This window comes from Mytilus galloprovincialis, chromosome 1 (genome assembly GCF_965363235.1).
Source record: "Mytilus galloprovincialis chromosome 1, xbMytGall1.hap1.1, whole genome shotgun sequence".
Taxonomy (NCBI): domain Eukaryota; kingdom Metazoa; phylum Mollusca; class Bivalvia; order Mytilida; family Mytilidae; genus Mytilus; species Mytilus galloprovincialis.
In genome coordinates this window covers 45,015,034-45,039,550 of record NC_134838.1, presented here as the reverse complement: position 1 = coordinate 45,039,550, position 24,517 = coordinate 45,015,034, and the positions used below count along the sequence as shown (strand labels likewise).

The window sequence follows — 24,517 nt, the reverse complement described above, 5'->3', positions numbered from 1 at the left end:
CTTCAGATAGTTTTTAGCTCAGTTTTTAGATTGTTCCTTTATTGTTCGAGACATCAAAGCTTCATTGTAATTTCATGTTTCCTCAGTTTCTACTCAATTTCATTAGCCTTTTATAAAAAAGTTATGTTTGTTGTTCGGATGAATTTTCTAGTGTAATTAACTTTAATAATGAGACGGAAGCCGATAAGGGCCATTCAAAAAAAAAATATTATGTCGTAATTACGACATAGCATGTCGTTATTTCGACATAACATGTCGTTATTACGACATCGCTATGTCGTAATTTCGACATAACATGTCGTTATAACGACATCGCTATGTCGTAATTTCGACATAACATGTCGTTATTACGACATCGCTATGTCGTAATTTCGACATAACATGTCGTTATAACGACATCGCTATGTCGTAATTTCGACATATCATGTCGTAATAACGGCATCACTATGTCGTAATAACGACATCGCTATATATATAAAAGAATATGTATTATGATTGCCAATAGACTAAATGACACAGAAATTAACAACTATAGGTCATCATAATGCCCCCAATAATTAGAAAAGCACCACATAGTCAGCTATAAAAGAGGGAGGAAAGATACCAGAGGGAGAGCCCCGAAATGCTGTGTGGCAGACAGTGTTATTAATTAATTATTTGCTCCCTTGGTAAAACTCCAAATTTCATATTTAATGTATTTCATTGTTAAATAATTTGCATGAAGCTTAATAAGTACATATTTGTTAATTGCATAGACTTTGCTATTTGAATTCATTGGTTAAAGATATTTATTTATATTGTAAAGTTTAATATTTGCATCGTCGCAAAATCTTTGGTTACCTTCTTTGAATAGATTCAGTGAGAAATTTATATATTTTATAGATCCCATGTAATTAGACCGACCTTGTATGTTAAGTCTAACATTCATTCCTAGCAAGGCAAGCTATCCATCTCCCTACAAATAAGTGCTAACTTCAAGGCTTTTTGTAATAAGGCTGTATTGAAGTATTGATTGCTCTATTTCTACTTTCAAACGTTGGGCACGATGTTCCTACAACGCCTAGGATTTAAAACAGAATCTTCGAAATTTCATCCGCAAAACAAAATAAAAATAAAAATGTTAGAAAACACGAAACAATATTGTAACAAATTCAGTATATGTTTTAAATTATGTTTTTACAGCTCTTGATCATATACTAAGTAATATCTAGTTTATTTGAGGATTAAAATAAGAAAGCTTTGTGAAAAAAAACGGATGTCCAACGTTACATTTATAAAAAACTGTTTTAACCCTTATGTATAGTGATCCTATTTCTTATTCTCTGATCTTCTTGATTCTTGGCAGGAACAACGACATGTGTTGGTTCTCTGTGCCGTTAAAGCCGTTATTTTGCCAAATTTCATTTGACTCGGTGACTGCATATTAAGCTGGAATAAGAAAAATGTCCAACGACGTTTTTCATTAACTCAACGACTGAAAGTGAATGTTATCAGAAAATGAATAAAAAGAGTAAGACAATAATAATATCTAACAAAAGTACAAATATTTGCCTCATGTGAGTTCAAATATTGCTGATTCAATAAAAATCTTCTCTACACAGTCGTTTTTCAAACGGTAGCCATTTTGTCCAAGTTGATATTTCATTTTTCAAAGCAGTTAACGCGTATTTTTTTATAATTAATAAAAACAAAAGTTAGATACACGAAGAGTAAAAAATGCCAATATTCTTTTCTTATTACCTACATATTTGGGTCTTAAAGGAATAAAATGCTTCCACACATTACAAAACGGTAGCCAATTTGTCCAAACGTCTGAAAACGTCTAAAATCCTAAAGACGCTAATTTCCGACGTTACATGTGGTAAAGTTTCAATTAAATGTTCATGATAATTAAAACAAATCGTGTTATAAAATTTGGAAAAAGAGGTTGATGATTGCTGCCGAAAAAAAAAGAATAGTGCATGTTGCTATAGACTCCGCCCGAGGACATAGGTTCGACACAGGTTAAATTTTGCAATTTTTATTAATCGTTTATAGCTTTTAACGATTTATTTAAAAGAATTGGGAAATGGGGAAAACATCCCATTACATGAACTTCGTCCAACTTTTGCAAAGACACCAAGACAGTCCTCTAAATGTAAAATGCGAATTGAAAGTTATGTTACGGAAGTACTCCGAAATAGATCATTTAAAGTCGTCACTTCAGTAAGGTGCAATCACCAATATTTAAAGACTTAATACCAGTTCACGGAATGTTTTACTTCGCGATTTGTCCTGCTATTCATGTTAACTTATAACGGTCGTGATGAAAATAATTCCTGTACTAGCGAAGCCGGAACTTTTCGTCAATATAAACTTGTGCATGAAATGGAGGTAATTGAAAGACGAATCCCAAACAGCAACGAAAACCGTTTCATCGAATTAATAAAAACCCGGGATTATATTTGCCGTTTTCGCGGACGATCCAGGAGTAGATTACTATTATACTTTAGAATGTATATCAGTAGTTAAACGCTATAGATAACTTGGGAAATAATTTTCAAGCCAAGGTTCAAGTAATTGAAGGGGTGTATTTCGACAACTTATGTGCCAGGGAAAATACAATTCTATTCAAATTTTACCAAGGGTAAAAATGTTCGATTTACTTGCAGAGTGTCAGATATATTTGTATTGGTTGAATTAAGATATAGAAATTTTACAATGACAGCTGATATGCACCTTGAAAGTTAAACATCCTATGATAAAACAAAAATATGGAAAACCGTATGCATGTACTTCCGTCCCATCTTTCCTTCCTACATTACTTGCGACAGTACTGCATTTTTAGTTGAAATAACTTAAAGAGTAAACATTATTAAATCGATTTCCACAACTCGAGGTAATTTTTGACATCACAAAACGAACAGAACCAGAATCAACCAACAATATGAAAAACCGAATAAAACTTGCAAAAATTAAACGAAGTCAAAAACCCTCTTCGACGCCGCATGTTAAAGTGTAACGTCGTGTTGTAGGAATGTCGTGCCCAACGTTTGAAAGTAGAAATAGAGCTATCAATACTTCAATTCACCCTTATTACAAGAAGTCATGTAGTTTGCGCTTATATAAAGGGAGATGGAATGCTTGCCATGCAATGTCAGTCTTCATATATTTACACGTCTTATTTGTTTATTTCAAACTTGTCTGGCTGTACAGCCCTTCCATGGCAGGTAACTTATAACACTTCGACGGGATTTTAAAAATATATAAGTTTCTCACTGAAGGTATCCAAAGAAGGTAACCAAAGATTTTGCGACGATGCAAATATTAAACTTTACAATGTAAATAAAAAATCTTCAACCAATGAATTCAAGTAGCAAAACCTATGCAATTAACAAATATATACTTATTAAGCTTCATGTAAATTATTTAACAATGAAATACATTAAATATGAAATTTGAATTTTTACCAAGGGAGCTAATAATTAATTAATAACACTGTCTGCCACACAGCATTTCGGGGACTCTCCCTTTTGGTATCTTTTCTCCCTCTTTTATAGCTGACTAATCGGGGGCTTTTCTCATTATTGGGGGCATGATGATGACCCATAGTTGTTAATTTCTGTGTCATTTAGTCTCTTGGCAATCATAATACATATTCTTTTATATATAGCGATGTCGTTATTACGACATAGCTATGTCGTTTTAACGACATAGTGATGTCGTTATTACGACATGATATGTCGAAATTACGACATAGTGATGTCGTTATAACGACATGTTATGTCGAAATTACGACATAGCGATGTCGTAATAACGACATGTTATGTCAAAATTACGACATGCTATGTCGTAATTACGACATAAAATATTTTTTTTGAATGGCCCTTATCGGCTTCCGTAATATTGCAATAGTTATAAATTTTACAATTATTTGGTAAAGCTTAGATTAGGAATGGAGGTTTGGGAGATTTTAATTGTATGCATGTAATTGATAATCTTTATTTCAAATTTTAAACGGACCTTTACAGAATATTCCAATTGATATCCACATTCAAAATATATAAATGAGGTCCCTTGGGTCAATACAAATTTTGTACAAATTTGCTCATATCAAAAATGATTATGTCAATTCACTTTAAAGTCAATCATTAGGGTATACATGTATAATTTAAGACAGCCCCTCAAAGGAATTAGATAATTCACTGATATATAAAGTATAAAATTTAATCCTTTTAAAGTTTTGAAACAATTACTTTATAATGCCGGCATCTCCATTGTTGATTAGTTAAACAGGTTAGTTTGAACATTTTAGAATTTCTTTTTACACAGTCAAAATGTAATACACTTTCAGTGTACGTTTAGATGGATACATTGTTTAGTGAACCTGCATCTTAACCTTTCTGTTCTTATATTGACCAATATCCCATACCCTTTTTTCTCAACTTATTCAGTCATCTAGCTAGAAAAGTTTCCTGTAAAATATATCAATTTGGATGTAACTGCAGGTTGCTAAATTTTATTTTATACATTTAAAAAAAAATCGTATTGTATGTTAAGCTAAAACTTAGTAAAATTGGCATATTAAATGCATATATGAATTCATAAGACATGCATCTTTAAACAAAAAAGCAGAGATCTTATATTTTTGAAACAGAGTCAGAACATTAAATATCTATATCTTCACCTCCCATGGGTCAAAGTGTTCTACATATAGGCTGGTTTACCGTTTAATGCCTGTACAGATTAATGCAGTCTATAAACCTTCTAACCATTATTGAAGTTCTGGCATTGCATTGATCTTTTACAAATAAGCTAAAAATGCACTCAGTCAAACTTTTATGGTATGTCAGATAATTTTTCACCATTCACTTGTCGAATTCTGATTGGTTCATATACTTGCTTTCAGCTTCTCTATGCCAATAAAACTGATAGCCATATTGTATAATTGCAATGAAAATGGAGTTTAACACTCGGCATCTTCAGATAGTTTTTAGCTCAGTTTTTAGATTGTTCCTTTATTGTTCGAGACATCAAAGCTTCATTGTAATTTCATGTTTCCTCAGTTTCTACTCAATTTCATTAGCCTTTTATAAAAAAGTTATGTTTGTTGTTCGGATGAATTTTCTAGTGTAATTAACTTTAATAATGAGACTTCTTTCAAACGTAAAAAGAAAAAAAATATCAGGCTCATTATTTATGACCTTATTATATTTTTGCATGACAAAAACTTATTTTCCTTGATTCACATAACAGTGTTTATATTGATTCATAAGAAAACTCCATTAAAAACAAGTTACCTGGAGATTCCAATTGGTTAAACATTGAATTGTGGGTAGTCCAGTTTCAGATCGGTGTGATTTTCTATTGTAATGCCACGAGTGGTCAATAAACATAAAGGTGTTTCCGACTTTGTTTGACATCAGGTAACATGTCATTTAATATTCACCCAAATCGTTGAACAATAAAATTGATGTAGTGTGGTCATTGTATGATGATCTTGACATATGGTATTATTCTCCAATGTATTAATATTTAAAATGGTCATTTAACAAGGGGATTCTGTGGAGTAAAATACTTGATTAGCCTTATGGGAATTATTTATAAGTTGTATCAAGTGTTTGGGTATTGAATAATTCTGCTAATTTAGTAAATATGCTAATTCTTACTATATATGAAAACATGAAAAGACGAGCTGTTTTAGTAGAATGTAACTGTAATAGAAATGTATAAAATGAATAAATTTGTTTTGTCACTCACAGTTTTGATGCATCTGATGAAAAAACATGACAAATTTATTTTATTATCTGGCTATTAAAGTTTGAAACAAGTTACAGCAATTCCTTGACTCTTTAGTCTTTACATCTTTGTCTTTTGACATTTTAGAAATGCTATTTCAACTAATGAGAATGAAAATTGATCATATCATCTCATTTCTAAAGATTTTTCTCTCTTCAATTTTCAAGCAAGTTTGTGGAAGGTTAAATTTTATAGAATTTTTATGCATCTGCCGTTGTGAAGGGGGCATTAAGTTTACTCTTGTTGGTTTGTATGTCCGTTCCAATTTTTTACCGTCCAGTAATTGGTTTCTGTTCTCTAACTTTAGTTTGCCTTAACCACTTGTTATGAAACCTAACCGCAATAAATATTAACCCCCAAAACAAGTTCAAAAATACAATAATAGGGCACTAGCATTGCTGAAACTGAATTGAATTTATTTTTTTTCTCAATTTAAAAAAAAAAAAAAATGTGCATTGTAGCTCTGATAATTGAAACCCCACTTGTATTCAATGAATTTTTCGAATGCCTTATGTTAAATAAATTTAGTGAGATCTGCTTCCCAGATTTAGGAAATGCATACTTCCATATCTCATATGCTTTAGATGAAATATCAAACCAGAAACTGTACACTGTGTACCCATTTCAAGGTAGTATTTCCTGACCTTTTACTCGTATAGGTTCTTTATGCATTCATTATCATAAAGAACAAAAATGATTTTAATAAAGCCTGATTATAAATAAATAATTTTCCCTTTACATTCATTATTATAAAGAACAAATATATTTAAAAAAAAGCCTGATTATAAATAAATAATTTTCTGTGAATATGATTGATTGTAGAAATTGAGAACATCTGTCAACAGACACATGTATTATATGGTCTCTTGTCAATAAGATTAGACATATCATTGATTAGAATTACATTATTGTCAACTTCATAAATGCATTTGGTGATTTTGATGCTGGGCGTGGATCATAAATGCATCTCAGGATTTTAATGCTGGGCGTGGATAGCCATGTTTTTTGCAATGTTAAAAACAAATCGCAATGAAGGTAACTATTCTTGAGTTACTTGTTGATAGCTCTACTATGTCTTTAAATTGTAGAAAAATTATCTTGCACTATTTGACCATATATGCTAAGCTGCTTATAGGACACTTAATCCTTTATATTTTAGTCACAAAATAAAGAGCATTATGTAATTTTCATGAATGAAACATAGTACATGTATTTCTATATGATAGAGTTGTTTGATTTGATAGAAGGGGGAATCTTAAAATGTCGCTGTTATGTTCAGAGAAATTTTATATTTGTGTTTCATTTTAAAGGCATTGATATGTTTTGAAAGACAACATTCTGGAGTTGATAAATGTATGAGGTTTGGAAATCTTATTATATGTTTTCGCTCTCCATCTAAAGATTTTTTAAGTTGTAAGATAAATTCCAATCGACATGTTGACTTGTGACCTCAATGTTATTTTTTCTGTCGTTTTTGCCTTGCTGTATACCTGAAGGAAGTCAATAGTTTTCTCTGGTGTCTTGGCCTTTTTTTTTGGACTTGCCTGGGACCCAATAATTCCTTGAAAAAGCAGTAAGAAATAGAACAATCTCAAACTTTAAACTTTAAAAGTATGTATTATTTCATACTGTTTGTAAGTTGAGAATTTTTCAAAGGGAGATAATTAGTTATTTGCAGTCGTTCAATAATTTTAAAATATTTAACTGATCAAATAACAGATTGTTTTTGAGACATGGTTTGACATTTATTATTCCTGCACATCTTTTTTGAAGACCAAAATAACTTTGCAGAATAATATACCAAATGATTTAAAAGTTTTATAACTGTAAAATGTCAGTTACAATCGAATTTTGTCATGTTATGAATAGCTAAAGATTTTATTGTCAATCTTGAATAATAAAAAAAAATGCAAGGTTGTTATTGCATAATATTTCTTGGAATCCATGAGTTTTAGTATAAACGTGTTTTATTCAGTTTTACGTAGTGAGTAATAAAAAATTATATTCGAAGATTTGGTTACATTTATTTGCATGAATTTAAGCAGCAAGTTGAACAAACGGTTGATTTTTTAAAACAGGTATATTAAGTTTTAATAGATATGCGTATTAAATCATACTTCTAAAAATATCTTTAATTTCAGATTATTTCAAAATACTTATTATTAAGACGTGTAATAGATTTAAATAGATATAATGAAAGATGATCCTGTACGGAGTATGTTTTGAACATAAACAAGCTACTAAAATGACAGTAATTTGAGGTATAAAGACGGTTTTATACCTTAGCAAAATACTAGAATTCAATTCAACTCTAAATAGTAAAAACCTGAGTTTTATGGTATTATCTTGTGAAAACACACCCCAAGGTCAATTTTAGCTTTAAAGAGCAGTTTTTGTGTATAAATATATTTAAAAGTTTAATCTGTAATAGTTCTGTGTGAATAGGAATTAGAAAGAATATTTTTAATTTGTATTATTTTGGAATGATTAAATATGGCAGTAAAGGGGTAAAGTAGGGGGTGTATAGTGTTGAAATGTATTTGATCATGTTGTACTACTGCAAGCCCATGCATTTTCATGGAGTTTTTTCTTTTGTTTCCTTTTTTAGTGGAAAAAAGGGGGTGGGTGTATTTATATATACTTGTTCATTAAATATCTATCATATTGGATTTTTCTTTTTAGTCTTTTAGAGATGTTTCTAACACGCTTTATTTTGCACTTGAGAATTAAAGCTTGTGTATCATTCAGAATTTCTTAAATGGGGATTAACTTATTTGAACAAGACCAGATTAAGTGAAGGCTTGACCTAAAAATAGATTGAAGGAAATAAGATTATACACAAGCATGAATCAATCTCTGATGGCCTTGCAAAATTAGCAGTTTTTTTTTTATCATTATGCAAATGTTTGTACAATAATATATATGTGTCAAGTTGTATAAATGAGGCAAGTTATTGTCCCACGTTATGTAACTAAACCCATGACAAACTACACAAACTATGTTTCGTGAGTGGCTTGTTCAAATATCTCAGTGTTAAGTTACCCTTATTAAACCCTACACAGAACAAATAAGAGGATTTATCCACCCGAGTGACTTTCCCTCCAAAACCATAATCCTAAAATGTACTGACCAAATAAGAAACTTTTACGTTGGACTTGAAAAGTTTTAATTTGTCAGCTTAGTTTGAAATTCTTTTTTTACTTGTTTAAAGTCAGAAATTTTAATTCCACCTTGACAGTGACTTGTTAATACAGGACGATTTCCTCCACGCTTTTGTGTAAGTATGAACGATTACTCATCATAATATCTAGCTGTAATTTAAAAAATTGAAGGTAAGGTTATTATCTTTACTGTCTTTTTCTTTACAAATTCTATTTGATTTTTCAAATACCTTCTTGGTTAAGTTACAATTGTATTGTTCGAATGCATGCAGTAGACAAAAGGTCTTGACGATAATGAAAGCTTTTGTTTATAACGACAATATTTTGTTTTGTGAGGAGTTGAGTTTCCAAAGAGAAGAAAAGGAAATTAATTTATTTACAAGAAAAAAATAACTTTGGCAAAGACAAAAAGTTGTCATGTATTTAAAAACTGTTTTCGTTAATCCGAACCCAAGTAGTTTCGTGGCATTACCTAAAGGGAGGAAAATCTATGAGGAAGATGAAGAAAAACCACGAATTCAATGTATACAGAGAAATAAAACTCTGGAAAGAAATTTGAAAGTAAGTGATACAGAATTTTGTTTTGGTTAAATTTTCTTTCATGAAGTTGAATTAATTTTGTAAATTTTTTGTTGTAAACGAAATGTTTTCATATTAGGGGCAAAAAGTTTTTCATTGCTGGAAATTATGGCCAGTTATTTTTCAGTTCAGTATCACATGAGACAACAAAATTTGAATTTGTTCAGGTCACCTTGTAAAGAAAAAAAGATGAACCCACTCACTGCAGGTAGGCTTCTTGCTATTCCTTATATTATAAGTTTTGATTGTAGAAATGATCAGGTACTGATTTCCTTTCAACTGCACATGATTACCTTGATTTCAGATGCTTTTTATGTAGGTCATGACATCTGTGTCAGTGCTTTCCATGGTTAGTTGTTTGTATTTTCATATTTTGTTTCTTTTGTACATGCAGTCATCTGAAATTCTTTTTCTTCTAAGATTTTTTTTGTAAAGATACAAAGTGTTAGCATACCCAATTAAAAAATCTGAAATTTCAGAGTTTGATACAACTATGGAAATTCTGAAAACATGAATATTTGAACTGCTTCTTTTAGGATGTCATTGCTGTAAATTCTCTTCCCCTACAAGTTTTTTGGGTGCATTAGACAATCAATTGTGATTTTTTAAGTAAAAAAGGAGGGGGATTTGGAGTATAAACGCATTTTTGTGTTTCATTATTTTATGAAGAAAATTGGTCAGCTCATCATTTAACAATAGTAATTTAATACACAAAGAAGTGTTAGCCCCCTCTTTCTTCTTTTTATATTAAATTGCATGTGACTAAATCTTGGAGCAGCTTTGAGATATTGCATCGAGCTACGATAAATTATTTTGGTATTTTGGTCAAATAAAATGCAGCATAGAAACAACAAAAGATTTAGTAAAATGTGTGAATAGATAGATGTGTGCAAATCTCAAAAAAGATTGAAGCCTTGAATTTCAACTGTATAATAAATTTGGTTAAAAAAAAAAAGAAGAAAAGGTTAACCCTTGTGACAAGTGATGTTTTATTTCCTCTTGACCTTAGTAGACCCTGTGTGTACCAAATTGCCTTATGGACACCAGTAGTTCACTCAGAATTTGTCTAGGGTGATCAGTGTGTATAATATTGTCAGTTCAGGACAAAAGCTTAAAACCTAGCCGATTGAACTGTGGGGAAATTTGAGACTGGTTTCTTTTCAACCAGAACAAACTGATTAAATCAACAAAGTTTGTTAAAAAGATCTCTGTATTTGTAGTCACAAGGACACAGTGATTTGATAGTATTCTTTGTAGATAATGTAGTTATACAGTCCTTAGTGAAGTCTTTTCTTTCTTAAGTTGTTTTCACTGAGGCATTGAAAGGTTCTTACTTTTAGAAATATTTCTCTATGTTGAAATAATATTAAACTTTATTCAATATCTATAGTTGACTTTTTACCTTTCAAAATGTACAGGCCTTTGTGATTAGGATTTTAAAAGTTGTTTCTTGGAACAATAGAAAGAATACAAACCGAACTAATTTGGGACAATGGATTTGTCAATATTGTATAGGGACGCCCTGTATCATGCAAACTTATGTATTTGTACAATGAGTCTATCGATTTGTTATGTACCTACATTGTTTGTGAAATTGTATACTTGTATGGGATGCATTTCTACACATGTAAACTACACATGTAAACTACACGCACCCTGACGAAGATTTCCGTAGTTAGGATTTGTGTTTTTTTAATGTTTATTAATATTTGGATGGTACAGCTCAAAGCCATAATTGGTGGTAGGTTTTTTAATATGATATTTGTATCGCTTGAAAGATAATTTTTTGCTCTAATAAATTTGGGAGATATGATTATGTCTAGACCAGCATGGAAAATTTCAGAGGAGCTCAGATTTATCTAAATATTTTGACAAATTTTCTTCAATTTTGGTTTCTGGATTAGTGATGTGACTTGAAACCCACCTGGGTTTCAGCATTTTCATATTTTTCATTAAATTTTTCTTGTACCAATTTGATTAACCAGCAAAATTATTAAATGTATGCTTAAAAAAAGGGGGGATACTAATATAAGCCAATCAAAGACCAAAAGTTGATGAAAAAAAAAGACAAACTTCAAGGGCCAAAAAAGATAAATGATGAAAACTGATCATTAATAAAACACTTTGCTGAAAACTTAAGATTGTACATCATGAATTTTTCAAAAATATGGTGTAAACTCTGGTGCTCATGAACTGTTTTCTTAACATCTGCTGGACAGTGGCAAATGTAAGGCCTGCATGGCTGATCAGTTAAAAAAAGTCATTTTATTTGACAAATTGTGTTGTATAATAATCAAAAAACCTTATGATGTGAATCAATGAATTTCCAGTTAAGGTTGAATGATTTTTGTAAAGTAATTCAATTTTTTCAAAAGTATTAAATAACCATTGCAAGCATCTATTAATCAAAAAATTAAACGAAATACAAAAAAAAATCGAAATTATTGACTGTATATATTGACAAACTATATATCATCCGACCCAATAATGGAGTATCCTCCGTATTGAAGAAAAAATTGGAAAAACCATGATTCTAAATTGAGATTAATTAAACACTTGAGGTAAAGTATCCAATATTCATTGGCAAATTATGCTTACTCAGTAAGACATTATGAATTGCAAATCAAACAGGTTTCGAATGTTTTTTGCAATTGTTTATTCAGCCATCTCAATAAACCAATTCATTGGAAGATTAAATAGAAGTATTCTTTGCTTTAATTTATTGTCGGCAAATAAAAACAATTAAGTCATTAAGTGGAATAGCTGTAATATGAACTTTTTGATCAACCATCTAGAATTTAAACGTGTGCTTTCCATTGATTTTTCTATTCTTCCTTTATGTGGAATCTTTCTTCCGTAGTTTGAACAACTTTTAGTTTTATACCTTAAAAGAGAATTAAAGCTTCCTGGTAGCGTCAATTGCATATATGTTTCTAAGGCTTTTAAGCTAGTGTTTTAAGACTAAAAGGTTATTGGTTGAACAGAACTAACGGAAAGCTTATTGACCTGTTGGCGATGATAACATCGGAGAACTTAGTAGGTTATTGATTTAGCATAATCAAGGAGACTTAAACAATTTTCCACTAAAGTAGCTTAATACTGTCTATTTAGCTTTTGAACTTGTAAGATTTCACACTTCAAAGATTTCTTGTTACTTTTTAATGATAACTTCTTAACTTTTAAAGTCTTATCAACTACCTCAGGCATAGATTACCTTAGCTGTATTTGGCAAAACTTTTAGGAATTTTGGTCCTCAATGCTCTTTAACTTCGTACTTTATTTGGCCTTTTTAACTTTTTTGGACAAGAGCATCACTGATGAGTCTTTTGTTGACGAAACACGCGTCTGGCGTATATATTAAATTTAGTCCTGGTATCTATGATGAGTTTATTTACAGCATAAATCATATATTTTTTTACCATTTTTTTTTCAAATTTGATCTGTCTTCCAGCTTTTGGCAAATATAATTATTCTTTATTGAAATAAAAAGGCCAGAGCAAACTGTATGCGTTTAAAGTAACTTAATTGACTTCCACATACCAGCCAAATTTTTTTTTATCATCATCTATCTTCTCAGTTCAATTCAAACTTCATCCAGAGCATTTAAAATTAGTGTAATAATGAAATCAAGGGAACTAGCTTAATTTAGATGACTAACTATGACCTACCTGACATTTCTTTAAATAGATTTTGATATGATTAAAATAGAATTGATTGCCTTCACGAAAAAAAGAATATGTTAGCACATGTCCAGTTTTTGCTGTGAAGAAGTTGAGGATTAATGGCTTTGTAAAGGGTTACAATGACATGTTAGCCACAATCTTTAATACAACACAATCACTGTTACTAGGCTGTTAAGCACAAGTAATTAGTCTGTCTTTAAATTCTGTATTTGGTTTTAAGCACAAGTAATCAGTCAGTCTTTAAATTCTGTATTTGGCCTTGGCAAAAGGTACTTTTTATTAGAATAAAAAAGCCAGAGCAAAATAATTATACTTGCTTAAGGTGACTTTAATTAATGAACACGAATACACTGACCAATTTTATATATATTTTTTTCCGATTTAATATATATGCATGTCAAGTTTTCATTTGAACCCTATTTACATAGAATGGTACCTTTTTGTGTGTGTATTTCTGATGAAAAATTCTCTTTCATAGCTTCAATGAAGCTGCAATGAATGTTTTAAAGCATTGATAATTATCTAAACAGCTGTAAGGAGATATATGAGTTTTCAAATGATATTGCCTCCATTGGTCAACAAACACCTACACCATAATTGGAAATTATCACTAGCATAGAGACAGATTGTTTTCTTCTCATATGGCGAGATTAATTGAATGTCAATATCATCATTGTTGTGTTTCACTTGCATGAAATATGTAAAAGATAGAATTGCAGGCCAGGGAAATTTCATTGACTTATAACTGATTCAAGGGAAATAAATAATCCTTTTGATGTTGACTTTTTAGAGTAGATAATTATGGTAGGAGGTGTGAATGATTAATACACTCTGTAAGCCTTGAGGAATAAACCTTTTTATCATAACTTGTTTTATTAGGTGGTTAGATAATTAGCAGATGACTTACTTAACCAAAAGTCGATTGAAATTGTATAATAGTTGAGGGGGTTCTTCATTGAACTTGAGGCAATAAAACATTAACCCTGCTTCTAATCGTAAGGGTTGTTAATTTGTGTAGGAAAACTTAGCAATGTTTTCTGTTAACAACTTCTGTTGAATGGACTTGATAATGCATTTAGTTTTATTGTTGCAAGAACGTATTTCCATATCGATATATATCATTTGAAAAATACTGTTTAAATGATTGGGAAAAAAGGGGGGAGGTGTGATTCCAGACATATTATTTCAATGGGAATGACCTTTAAATGCCTTAAGGCCCCATTTCAAACAAGTAAATGAGCATGATAATGAAAATCATTTTACATATTTTAAACCCCTGCACAGACCTTCTCTATCAAAGGAAACATTAAAAAGCATAATTTTGCTGCACCATTTAATTTTCCCTGTCTTTAAACAGTTTGTAAGTTGAACAATTAGCCTTCAACATGACATTCATGGATCGTGACATGATTGAAAGAGTACAAATTTAACAACTATAGAATATTGAATTAAACTATGCATACCATTTGTTAACACTATACTGTAAACCATATAATTATGGCAGATATGGTGATCCATATGTTATAAACCCCAAGGCCAGGTATAACAGTATAGTGATAATGACATAATTATATAGTTGTTCAGGTGTTAATATTACCTGAGATTTTCTTGTACATATGTCATCAAGCCTTAAGTGCTGTCCATCTGTTGTTCAGTTATGTAATCAAAGAGAAAGTAAGATTTCCTTAACATGCAATGATCCTGAACTTTAAAAAAAGGGGGAGGGGAGGTCTTTTAAAGTAAAACTGTTCTCAAATATTTCTTTTTAATATTTCCTCAAGCAGTCAGTACTGGTCATCTGCTGTTCAGTGATATTATTCTAAGAGAATTACTGATTTTAATTACTTGCAAAAATTAAGGAATGCTCTTTTAAAAAGGGGGTAAAGAGAAGTCCTTAACAAATAGTGAAACTTTTCTTAATAATTAAGTGATTGTACTTCAATAGATAGATTCTTTTAAAATTAATCAAGGCTTCACTTTAAACCCCCTTCCCCTCCTCTTTTTACAAAATAAATATTTGCTTGAATGATGATTCAAAAGGGAAGTATTGCCAATCATTGCATCTTTTTTGACATGCAGAACATGGCAGAAATTGGAAAGTTCATTTTTAATTCCTTGTGATTTCCTGAAATGTTTTACATTGTGAAAAGCATTTAGATTTTTTCACTTTGTCATCCTAGAGCATATACATTATACTTTGATGACTTTTCCAATAATCATTTATTGAAATCAAAGGGCATTCAACATCAGAAAGTATAACTTAGGCCTAAATTAATATATTGTTGGTTTCCCCAATCCCGACCCTGCCAAGCTAGGTGTGGCTAGGTAGGTAGGGAAATGATTTTATTTTTTCAAAAAGCTTGAACATTAATGGACGATCCGGCAATCCTGAAAATCCAAAATGAATAAAATAATACTTGACCTGGTTTTGACAATAAAATTTTATGAGTAGCACCATTTTTGCGGGGTCGGTCGGGATTGGGGAAACAAACAATATTTTATTTTAGGCCTTAGGTCTTGTGAGAATACAGACCAGAACCATGGTATTTGATGTTTTCCCATAGTAGATCTTACATCATATCTGATTACTCTCTATATGTTTTTAGCACAAATATAATGGAAATACTTTTTATTGACCTTAAGTGACAGTTTTGAATGCATTAATGTTGTACCATAGTTCAAACTGATATGAAATTTCATTCTTTTCGCATCTGAAATAGATGTTATTGATGTTTCTATATCATTGATGTACTATTTCACTTCTTCTTTTTATATACTGACATATTGATGTTGCCATTTTTGGAATCGTAAGTGCTGTAAAATCAGAAATTATTGCTTGCATTAATTATTGCGATGGTTGGAAATCAAACCCCCACCCTTTTCCCTGTTTTCTGGATTAAATCTTTCTTTTCCTTGTACCTAAAAATGTTTTATTGTGTCTAATATCAACTGAGTATTCCTGAAGTAGTAAATCCAGTATAATGATCATTAGCTTTGATCCCAATTGTATCAGAAATATCTAAGATTGACTGATTCTGATTCAATATTCCTCATAACTGTGACCTGCCATCCAACTGTACATGTTGTTCTGTCCTACACAAGAATTCATTAACACAGAAAATTCTCTTGATAGTTTTGTATGTATATATGTACATTTATCGATAATCTTTAGCAAAGGCCGCAGTAAATTCAATATTTGTTTCGTGAATTAACTGTATAAAGCAGAGGTTATGAATAACTTTGTTGTGTTAAGATATTACTACCAGTTACTGGGAATAAAAGTACAGGATTGCTAGATGTGGTGGTTTGGAATTCCCAAACCAAATTATGGACTTTGTTTGCCCTTTTCTGCTTAAATTATTTCAAGAAGGCAGGCAACAAATGTCTTTTTTTGGATGATTGACCGATTCTGAATCTGTGATACCATTTAACTTCGAACAATAATTTTTTCTAGATCTGCATGATGGGTTTCATCAATTTTATTATTAGATTGTAAACAATTGTAGTTTTATTACTCTTGCAATTTATAATTGATTTTTGAAAATCTATATTGCCAGTTCAATCGTAAGAAACACATTTTTAATGCATTCTGCATGTCCTTTGGTTAAGATTTTATATTCTAAAAGGAAATGGTCACTTTTTTATAAGTCGAATGAGTTGTAACAAGCAATGGAATCTTGTAGGTGAGTGTATTGATCTGGACTATATTTCTGTATTAAAAATGGTAATTTACACATGTATGAATAATTTATCAATTTTCCCAATACATCCAAGGTTTCAGTACTACTATGTGTGTTTATATAGTAACTACCTCATTGTTATATAAACTATCCAATTCTTATGATCAACAGTGTCGTACAGATCAAGTACAGGAGTAAAGATTAATCATTTGTAAAAGTCTTGTTTTGTATGATATTATGATCGGTACAGTGTATGGTGGATTTGGATTTTATGTTTGATTTTATTTGAGGTCACTACTTTCATTTTTGAAATTTCAAAAAGAGTTTTTACAAAACTAAACATTATTATTTGTTATTTTATGTAAACATTTGCAGCTTCTTATGTTTGAGTTTTATTCAGTTCTTTATCACTGCATCGAATGAAGAAATCATATTTATCTACTATTAGTATTTTTTATTGTCATGTTTAGGTAGTGATACATAGATCCATGTTTCAAATTGTTGACTAAATACTTCGATATTTTTGTTTACACTTATATGAAGGATTAGTGTAAAAAAAACCTGCTATTTGTTTTCTCACTGTCAGATCTTGCTTCATTAATCACATTTCAAGCTTGATTCTCAAATGTTAACCTTCAATTTTTTCTCTTTTTTTTATAGAAATATGAAGACTTGTCACAAAAATGGGACCAAGCCAAGACAGAAGTGAGACAAGATGATTATGAGCAGTTGAAACGCAAAATTGGACTACAGCAAGAATTAATACGCAGACAAGACACATTAATCGAGCAAAAACGAGCTCAGCAACAGCAAGAAATACAACAGGTACTTAATTTAACCATTCTTTATTTGTGTAAGGGTTTTCTTGGTAAATATTTATAATAAGAAAGGGAGGTAACTCAGATTATCTCCCTTTGCAATCATTGTCAGGATTTGTCTTCCTATGTGTATTGCTTCTGTGAAATGAATGAAAACTTGTATGTTTATTTTGTAATATCTATAATTGACTGATTTTGTGAACCATACATTTTTCTTTATTGGAACACCTTGTTTTTGCACAATAATACATTCTAGTTGTCATGCAAGCTGAGATAGGATCACTGTATAAGGGATATAAAAGTATCTGATATAAAATATTTCCATAAAAGAAAATTTTCCTCTTGTGGATTAATTTTGACTTTTAAGTATTTTATAGGAATGAACTCCTAACAATGGCATAAAATTGTTTTGTGTGTTAGCTTTTATCATAAATTAAAGATTTCACTTAAGATTGTGCAGTGGAAATAGATTTCAACTTCATATTTATTAGTAAATTTGATTTCGCCGTAATCATTTGTAGAAAACTATTTGCCAAGTCTTGAATGTGTTGCTGTTGTCTCCTTCAAATCAATTGGGAGAAATGCTTTAAATCACATTTAGCATTTTATTTCACGAAAGAATTAAAAAACGGGAAGAAAATTAAATTTCAGATGAAAATGATGTCATCTATTTAAGAGATTGACAATTTTTTTTTCTCCAGTTCTTTAAAGTGGTGTAATAAATTCTCAGATTGTTTTACATGTATGAAGATTGTGTGAATTGTAAAGCGACTAACTGATGCGCTGATTGGTATTGATATTTTTCAACAATTTACGACTACATCTGCTATAGATACAAGGTTAATCTTCGATAGTGTAAACGTAATTATGTATTATAGAGCTAGGACTCCAAGCAAAACTGGCGGTTCTGTGGTTAACCTATTCAAAGCAATATATAGTTATGATTGAGAAAACCTCCCTTGATGATCTATTGCCTGACACTTTATTTGATTTCTTTTCTGTAGTTCTCAAATTCTTGTATGGATGTCTGATTAGAACAGTTAGAAATTTAATTATGTAATTGTCTTATATCAAAACCAGTTATGTAAACGACCAATTATTAAGTAAAATAAGTACAGCTATTTTTACCATAAATACTTATGACTTATGTTGTGAGAGAGATATTTCTTATATAATGACATGAAGTTTTGATTGTGCATTGATCTAAAGGATGCAGTGTTGTCAGATTCAAATTTTCAAAATTAGCCCTTGGTTATTTCCTAACCTTTTGAGAGTTGACTTTATCTCTGAGTTGGAACCTACCGCAATAGATTGATATGCAGCATTTAACATTCCAAGAAGTATTTGCTGTATCCTTGAGTTTAAATATTTACTCTTCTTTAATATCATGTCTTTGATGAAGCATTTATTACCAATCTTCTATTGTTTCTGTGTTGTTTAAACTAGTGTCCTTTAGGATTCTGGTCTCAAGTGGTGAATAGATTGTAAGGAGAAAATTTGTCTAGCACCATTTGAAATCAGTGCTCCTGGAGTTTGACAGATCTTCTGCAGTGCTTTCTTTTTTGCTGTTTCATCTGTTATGAGCATTTTTATGTCAACATTATCATTGTTGTAATACATCATTAAGTCTGTTTTTTGCATGTCTTCAACTTCATCCATCATTGTTGATATCTGGTGGTTAGCCTCACTTTCAAAATATCTGTAGTGCAAATTTAATTTCTTCTTTAGGACTTAAGTATATTTGATAGCTAGTTTAAAACCGTAGACATTTGTAAAAAAAAAAAAAAACAGTAGACGCAGCTCTAATTTTTCATGTATATATATATACAAATCATATTAATCCTTCACAAAAATATGTATTATAGATAATATTGGTTCAGACTTTTTGGGCTAGATTTCATTTTGAATAAAGATTTGTAGAATTGCATTATTAACAGTTTCCTATTGTATTTCATTTGTTGCAAGTTGCATAAAGATAAACTACATAAAACTGGTCATTAATTTTCTTTATTATTAGGAATACTGCATTTCTATTTATGGATATCATTACATATGGTAACATTCCAAAATCAATACAATATTGTATATGGAATGTATTAATCTCTCTCATGTATTTCTTCATTGTATAAAATATCTCTGACCTTCCATCTTCTTCTATGTAAACAGATCACCGTGATTGGGTTAATGCAGTTGTCAATTTTTAGATTCATCACTTTTTAGTAATGGTATTTTTGGGGAGGAAAATTAGATTTGATTGTTCCAATAAACTATCTTTTTCTTTACATTACATTTTATCAGGGAAAACAGATCTGTTATGTGGCATACTTCTAGGTCATTTGAACGAATCAATACAAATATTGATGTTTGGTTTTTCTCTATCTATAAAAACCAGTCTTCTGCTATCGTTCTTCACTTAATTGTAGCATCTCCAATAATCTGGCAGTACCAGAGTGGACATGTAAATAACATAAGTTGACCCCAGTAAATAAATCACCAACGATCATTAGGCAGTCTGCAAAATCTCTAACTTGAATGGACGGGCAAATTTAAGATTATTTCCTTGTCTGGGTATCTTTTATTTAATTGCTTTGCATTCATGCTCTTCCACCTACTGAATTTTGTTTAACGTGTTATTTAATTTCTCATTGAAGTCTCGGTAGCAAGGTAAATTGTTGTAATCGGTACATCAAACTGCCTTTTGTCCAAATATTTGTTTAAGAATCATTCACGTTACACAATGGAAACAATTGAATATCATGTCACGGTACAAAAGATTAAACAAGCTACACTTTACTTGAGTTGAATAAATTTAATCTAGGATGTATATTATTATGTATCTTGATATGAAAATTAAGCCAAAAAATAGCGTAAGAATTAGTTTTTCTGAGAAAATGGGTTACAATTTTACATTAGCATAACTATGCATGAAAATTTAACTGATCATCAAATTTATGTGAAAGAATAAAAATAAGCATGAATACAAAAGAGAAGCTTTGCATTAAGCCTTTAAAAATTTATAAGATAAGCAGTACTTGGAATTTGTAAATTATGTGTAGGCACTTCCGGAAATTTCAAAATGTTGAGATATAAAGTAGTGGAAATAAAGCGAAAGCAGGGAATTGATGATTTCCAATTTTCTATGATTATCGCCAGTAGGGATAACTGTTGAATGGTGAGAATGATCTAAAACATTCAATTGATCTCGTATTGTGCCATTGATCCATTATCCACGTTGAATACACCAGGACTCAGAATAAAAACCATGAGAGTCAGAACACTTCAAATTCACATTTCTTTTCATTTTGACTCCAGTCAATTGAAATACCACCATGCATCTGGGGAATTCGTCCTGAATATTTTATTGCTGTCTTTTTCAATAAACTCGTCAAACCCAACATTGTTATGCTGTGTCATTTAGCACATTGGTTGATGGTTTCCAATGTATCGCATTATTTAGCTTGATATGAGAGTACGATATTGTTGATTCTCTAAGGACGTAGAGTATTGGAGAAGTTTAACTATTGATTACTGGGTTATTAAACAGATCTCAGAATGACAAGGAATCGAGGAGAACCACAGGTAGGTGATCGTTTGTATTTTCATGTTTCTTGAAAGCTTTTCGTCATTAAATCGGCATGATATTACAGTTTTGTGGTTTCCTTAAACGCATGCGGCTTTGCCATTTGATCTTTTTGTCGTAGAAATATAATTGCAGGAATTAACATCAATTTTAATCATTTCTAATCATTGCATGACAAGAATATTAACTTGAGAAGATTTTTATTTATAACTTTAATTGTAAGAAAGAAATTTTAGAGTTTAGATTTGTTAGGCTATAGTTCTTGTTTAAAAAAGTCAAGACAATTTTGCTTGACATGTAAAAAGGTTTAAAAATTATGCTGCAGCTAGATCTGATAGTTTTTAGAGATAATGCAGAAGGTTAAGAAAGACTGATCTTAAAAATATGATCTATCATTAAAACAGTACTTATTTATAGTGCCCATTGATATTATATATTTTTTAAACAGATGCTTTGTTTTTGTAATTGGATCACATGATTTTTAAATGGTCTTATTTGGTCTTTTATGTTGTGTTGGTTTTCTGTCACGATGAAATTTACACTATAGTGTTTATTTTTCAAATCCCTCAATTTTAATTTATTTGAAGAAAACGAGTGATGATCTTTATTTTGTTGTAAGATAATGCAAAAGGATGAGTCTGCTAATGTAGATTAATAATGTTTACATACAGCATGTGGATTTTTATCCTTTTTACCTTTGACCTGTCTCAAGGAAAGCTAAAACAGTCTGCCATATTTAGCATCAATCTTTATTTTCTGTCAAGATAGAGATATATACCATTGATTAGAATAACAGCGGCAAACAGATTGCGGATGGACTTTGTACCAGCTGCTGCAGTTATTTAATACATCGGCAAGTTTACTGAGTCTTATTACTGTGGTTAATGCAATATGATTACTGGATAAAGCCATAATTAAATGATGCAATTGTAAGGTTTGTTTCATGGTCATGGCCATTTTTACTGGATTTGGATATTATCACTTGTTTGATTTAACAGCAGCCTGAAATGAAAAGTTTTTATGACAAGGAAATTAATTTTGTTGCCTAGAGTATTATTTTTTTTCTGGCATTTGTAGGTCTTAGACTTCATTTTCAGTGAATACAGTCTGCAGTTTGATGATTTTGTTTAGAGGTTTATACTGGTATTTGGATTTGTTTTTTGGAGGTCATTCTATTTGGATTTGTTTTTTGGAGGTCATTCAATTTGGATGACTTTATGGATTTGAAAAAAAGTTAGTTAACAGTATTCTTCAAGTAAACAACTTTGTTACTTGTTCATAAATGTTTTATTGTATTTGCCAGTTGGGCTTCTTTAGAGTTACATGTAGTAGCCAAGATTTTCAGACAAAAGCAAAAATATACTCAGTGACAGATTAAGTAAGCTGATTTACAATTATAATAAAAATTTCATGTAGACCAGTTCAGATTTGAAACATTGCTGTGTTCTATTAGCTTTAAAGGAAATCAGAACTCCCAATATTTTTATATGTCCTTGTAAGAGGAATATCTGCCCCTTTGAAGAAGAGTTCACTGGATACTCTGTTGGAATTTGTCTTGATTGTTGTTCCTGTTTCTCTAGGGTTTTGGCTTTACTGGGAGTTGGGTTTAGGCAATGGTTGCTGCATCAATAAATGTTAAAGATACTGGAGAGACTTATCTCTCTGTATACCTACTGTTTATAATTTGCAGATTGTAAAATTTGGTATATGAACATAATAAATATAAAAAGGTTTCAGGTTGGCTCTGTTTGCAAATTTTCAATTTTGTCTTTACTATGAGGATATTTAGCTTACCATAAACTATGAGCATGTCTCCATTGTACCCCTGTAAATGTTTCTTTTGGTCAAGATTTTTTAATGATGATAGGTTTTTTGTATGCATAATGGAAGGCCCATTGGAGGGAATGGGCTGATGATTTAAACCATCATGTCAAATTTTATAGATTTGATGTTGTTTCTTTTATACCATATATGGTAAATATTATACATCATATATACAAGCTTTTATAGCTTGCTATGCGGTTTACGGTTTGCTCATTGTTTAAGGCCGTATGGTGACCTCTATTTGCTAACTACATCAATTGGTGTCTGGTGGAGAGTTGTCTCATTGGCAATCATACCACATCTTCTTTTTTATATCATCCTTGGCTTCAAGAATGGTAACTGCAGTATTGGAAAGCAACTGCCAGGAAATAGTTTTGCTACAAGCAGTACAGATTTAGGACCCTGACTTCATTTGGTGGATAGATTCATTTACTTCTAGCACCATTTGAAATCAGTTTTCTAGAAATGACGCAACAACATAGAGCAGCAAGAAGATTCTGTATCAAATTTTTGTTCTAGGAAAGGTCCAATTAAACATTTGTTTGCAATGATAGTAGTTTGAAGTTGTTCCCCAGTATTTGGGGCTCAGCTTTGCCGCTTAATATTATAGTTTTTTTGCATTGCCTATCTCTCCAAATTTAATGACAATTGTACCTTTAGTTGTTCTGTACATTTATATTGCACAATTTCTATTTGAAAAACAATTCATTAATGAAAATTGTTACAATCAAATCTGTAAATAAAGATCACTCTTTGTACAGTTTATAAAAGAAAACTGACCTTGTAAGAGAATTGACCTTTGAATTGAGGTTCAAAATGCAAAGGTATTAACTTATTACTACAAGGGGCATGAGTGACCTAAAAAGATAGGCTATGTTTTTAGCTCATTAATGACCTTTATGGCAGCTTTAACTTTGTTGTCTTTTATGGGCTAAACATCTGAAAAGATAGGTTTCTTGAATAATTAATAGAGTTGACCTTTATAGCAGATTTGTATTTTATTAGAGACTATCCTGAAATCCTATTTTTTACAAACAAATAAAGTGAGTACATGATAAAAAATGTCTGGTCATTCCCTGCCATTGAAATGTGATATTTTGTGCCATAAAGTTTCCTATTTGTGTCACACATGATCATTAAATTACCATTTAATACTTTTGTCAATCTTTCTTTAATTATCCATTGCAAATTTAATCCATTTTCTATCGATTATAGACAATGGGGAACAGCTATTGAATGCTCAGACTATTATTATACAGTAATTTGTCCGTTATGTAGAAGATGACAGCTTCGGATGAATTCTATGAATATCGTGACGAACTGGGTTTAGATTGCTAATATTCATTTATGCAGAATTTTGTTTCGAGAAATTGTCTCTAGATTTCCACTTTGATGATTTGATTTTTGATTGAAG

General features: G+C 30.8%; 1 protein-coding gene across 8 annotated transcripts in view; it reads left to right on the top strand.

The window, feature by feature from the left end:
- LOC143075614 (uncharacterized) overlaps positions 1-24,517 on the top strand; it is a 75,059-nt gene that overhangs the window by 24,642 nt on the left and 25,900 nt on the right. For 3 of the 8 annotated variants that reach the window (XM_076251115.1, XM_076251106.1, XM_076251099.1), the window contains one exon: positions 17,542-17,706. In XM_076251115.1, the coding sequence (XP_076107230.1) occupies positions 17,542-17,706 (165 nt within the window). Of the gene's footprint in view, positions 1-6,791; positions 6,814-8,906; positions 9,056-9,313; positions 9,501-17,541; positions 17,707-21,243; positions 21,279-24,517 lie in introns of those variants that run through there. The other 5 variants (XM_076251154.1, XM_076251136.1, XM_076251145.1 and 2 more) reach the window with 4 other exon arrangements.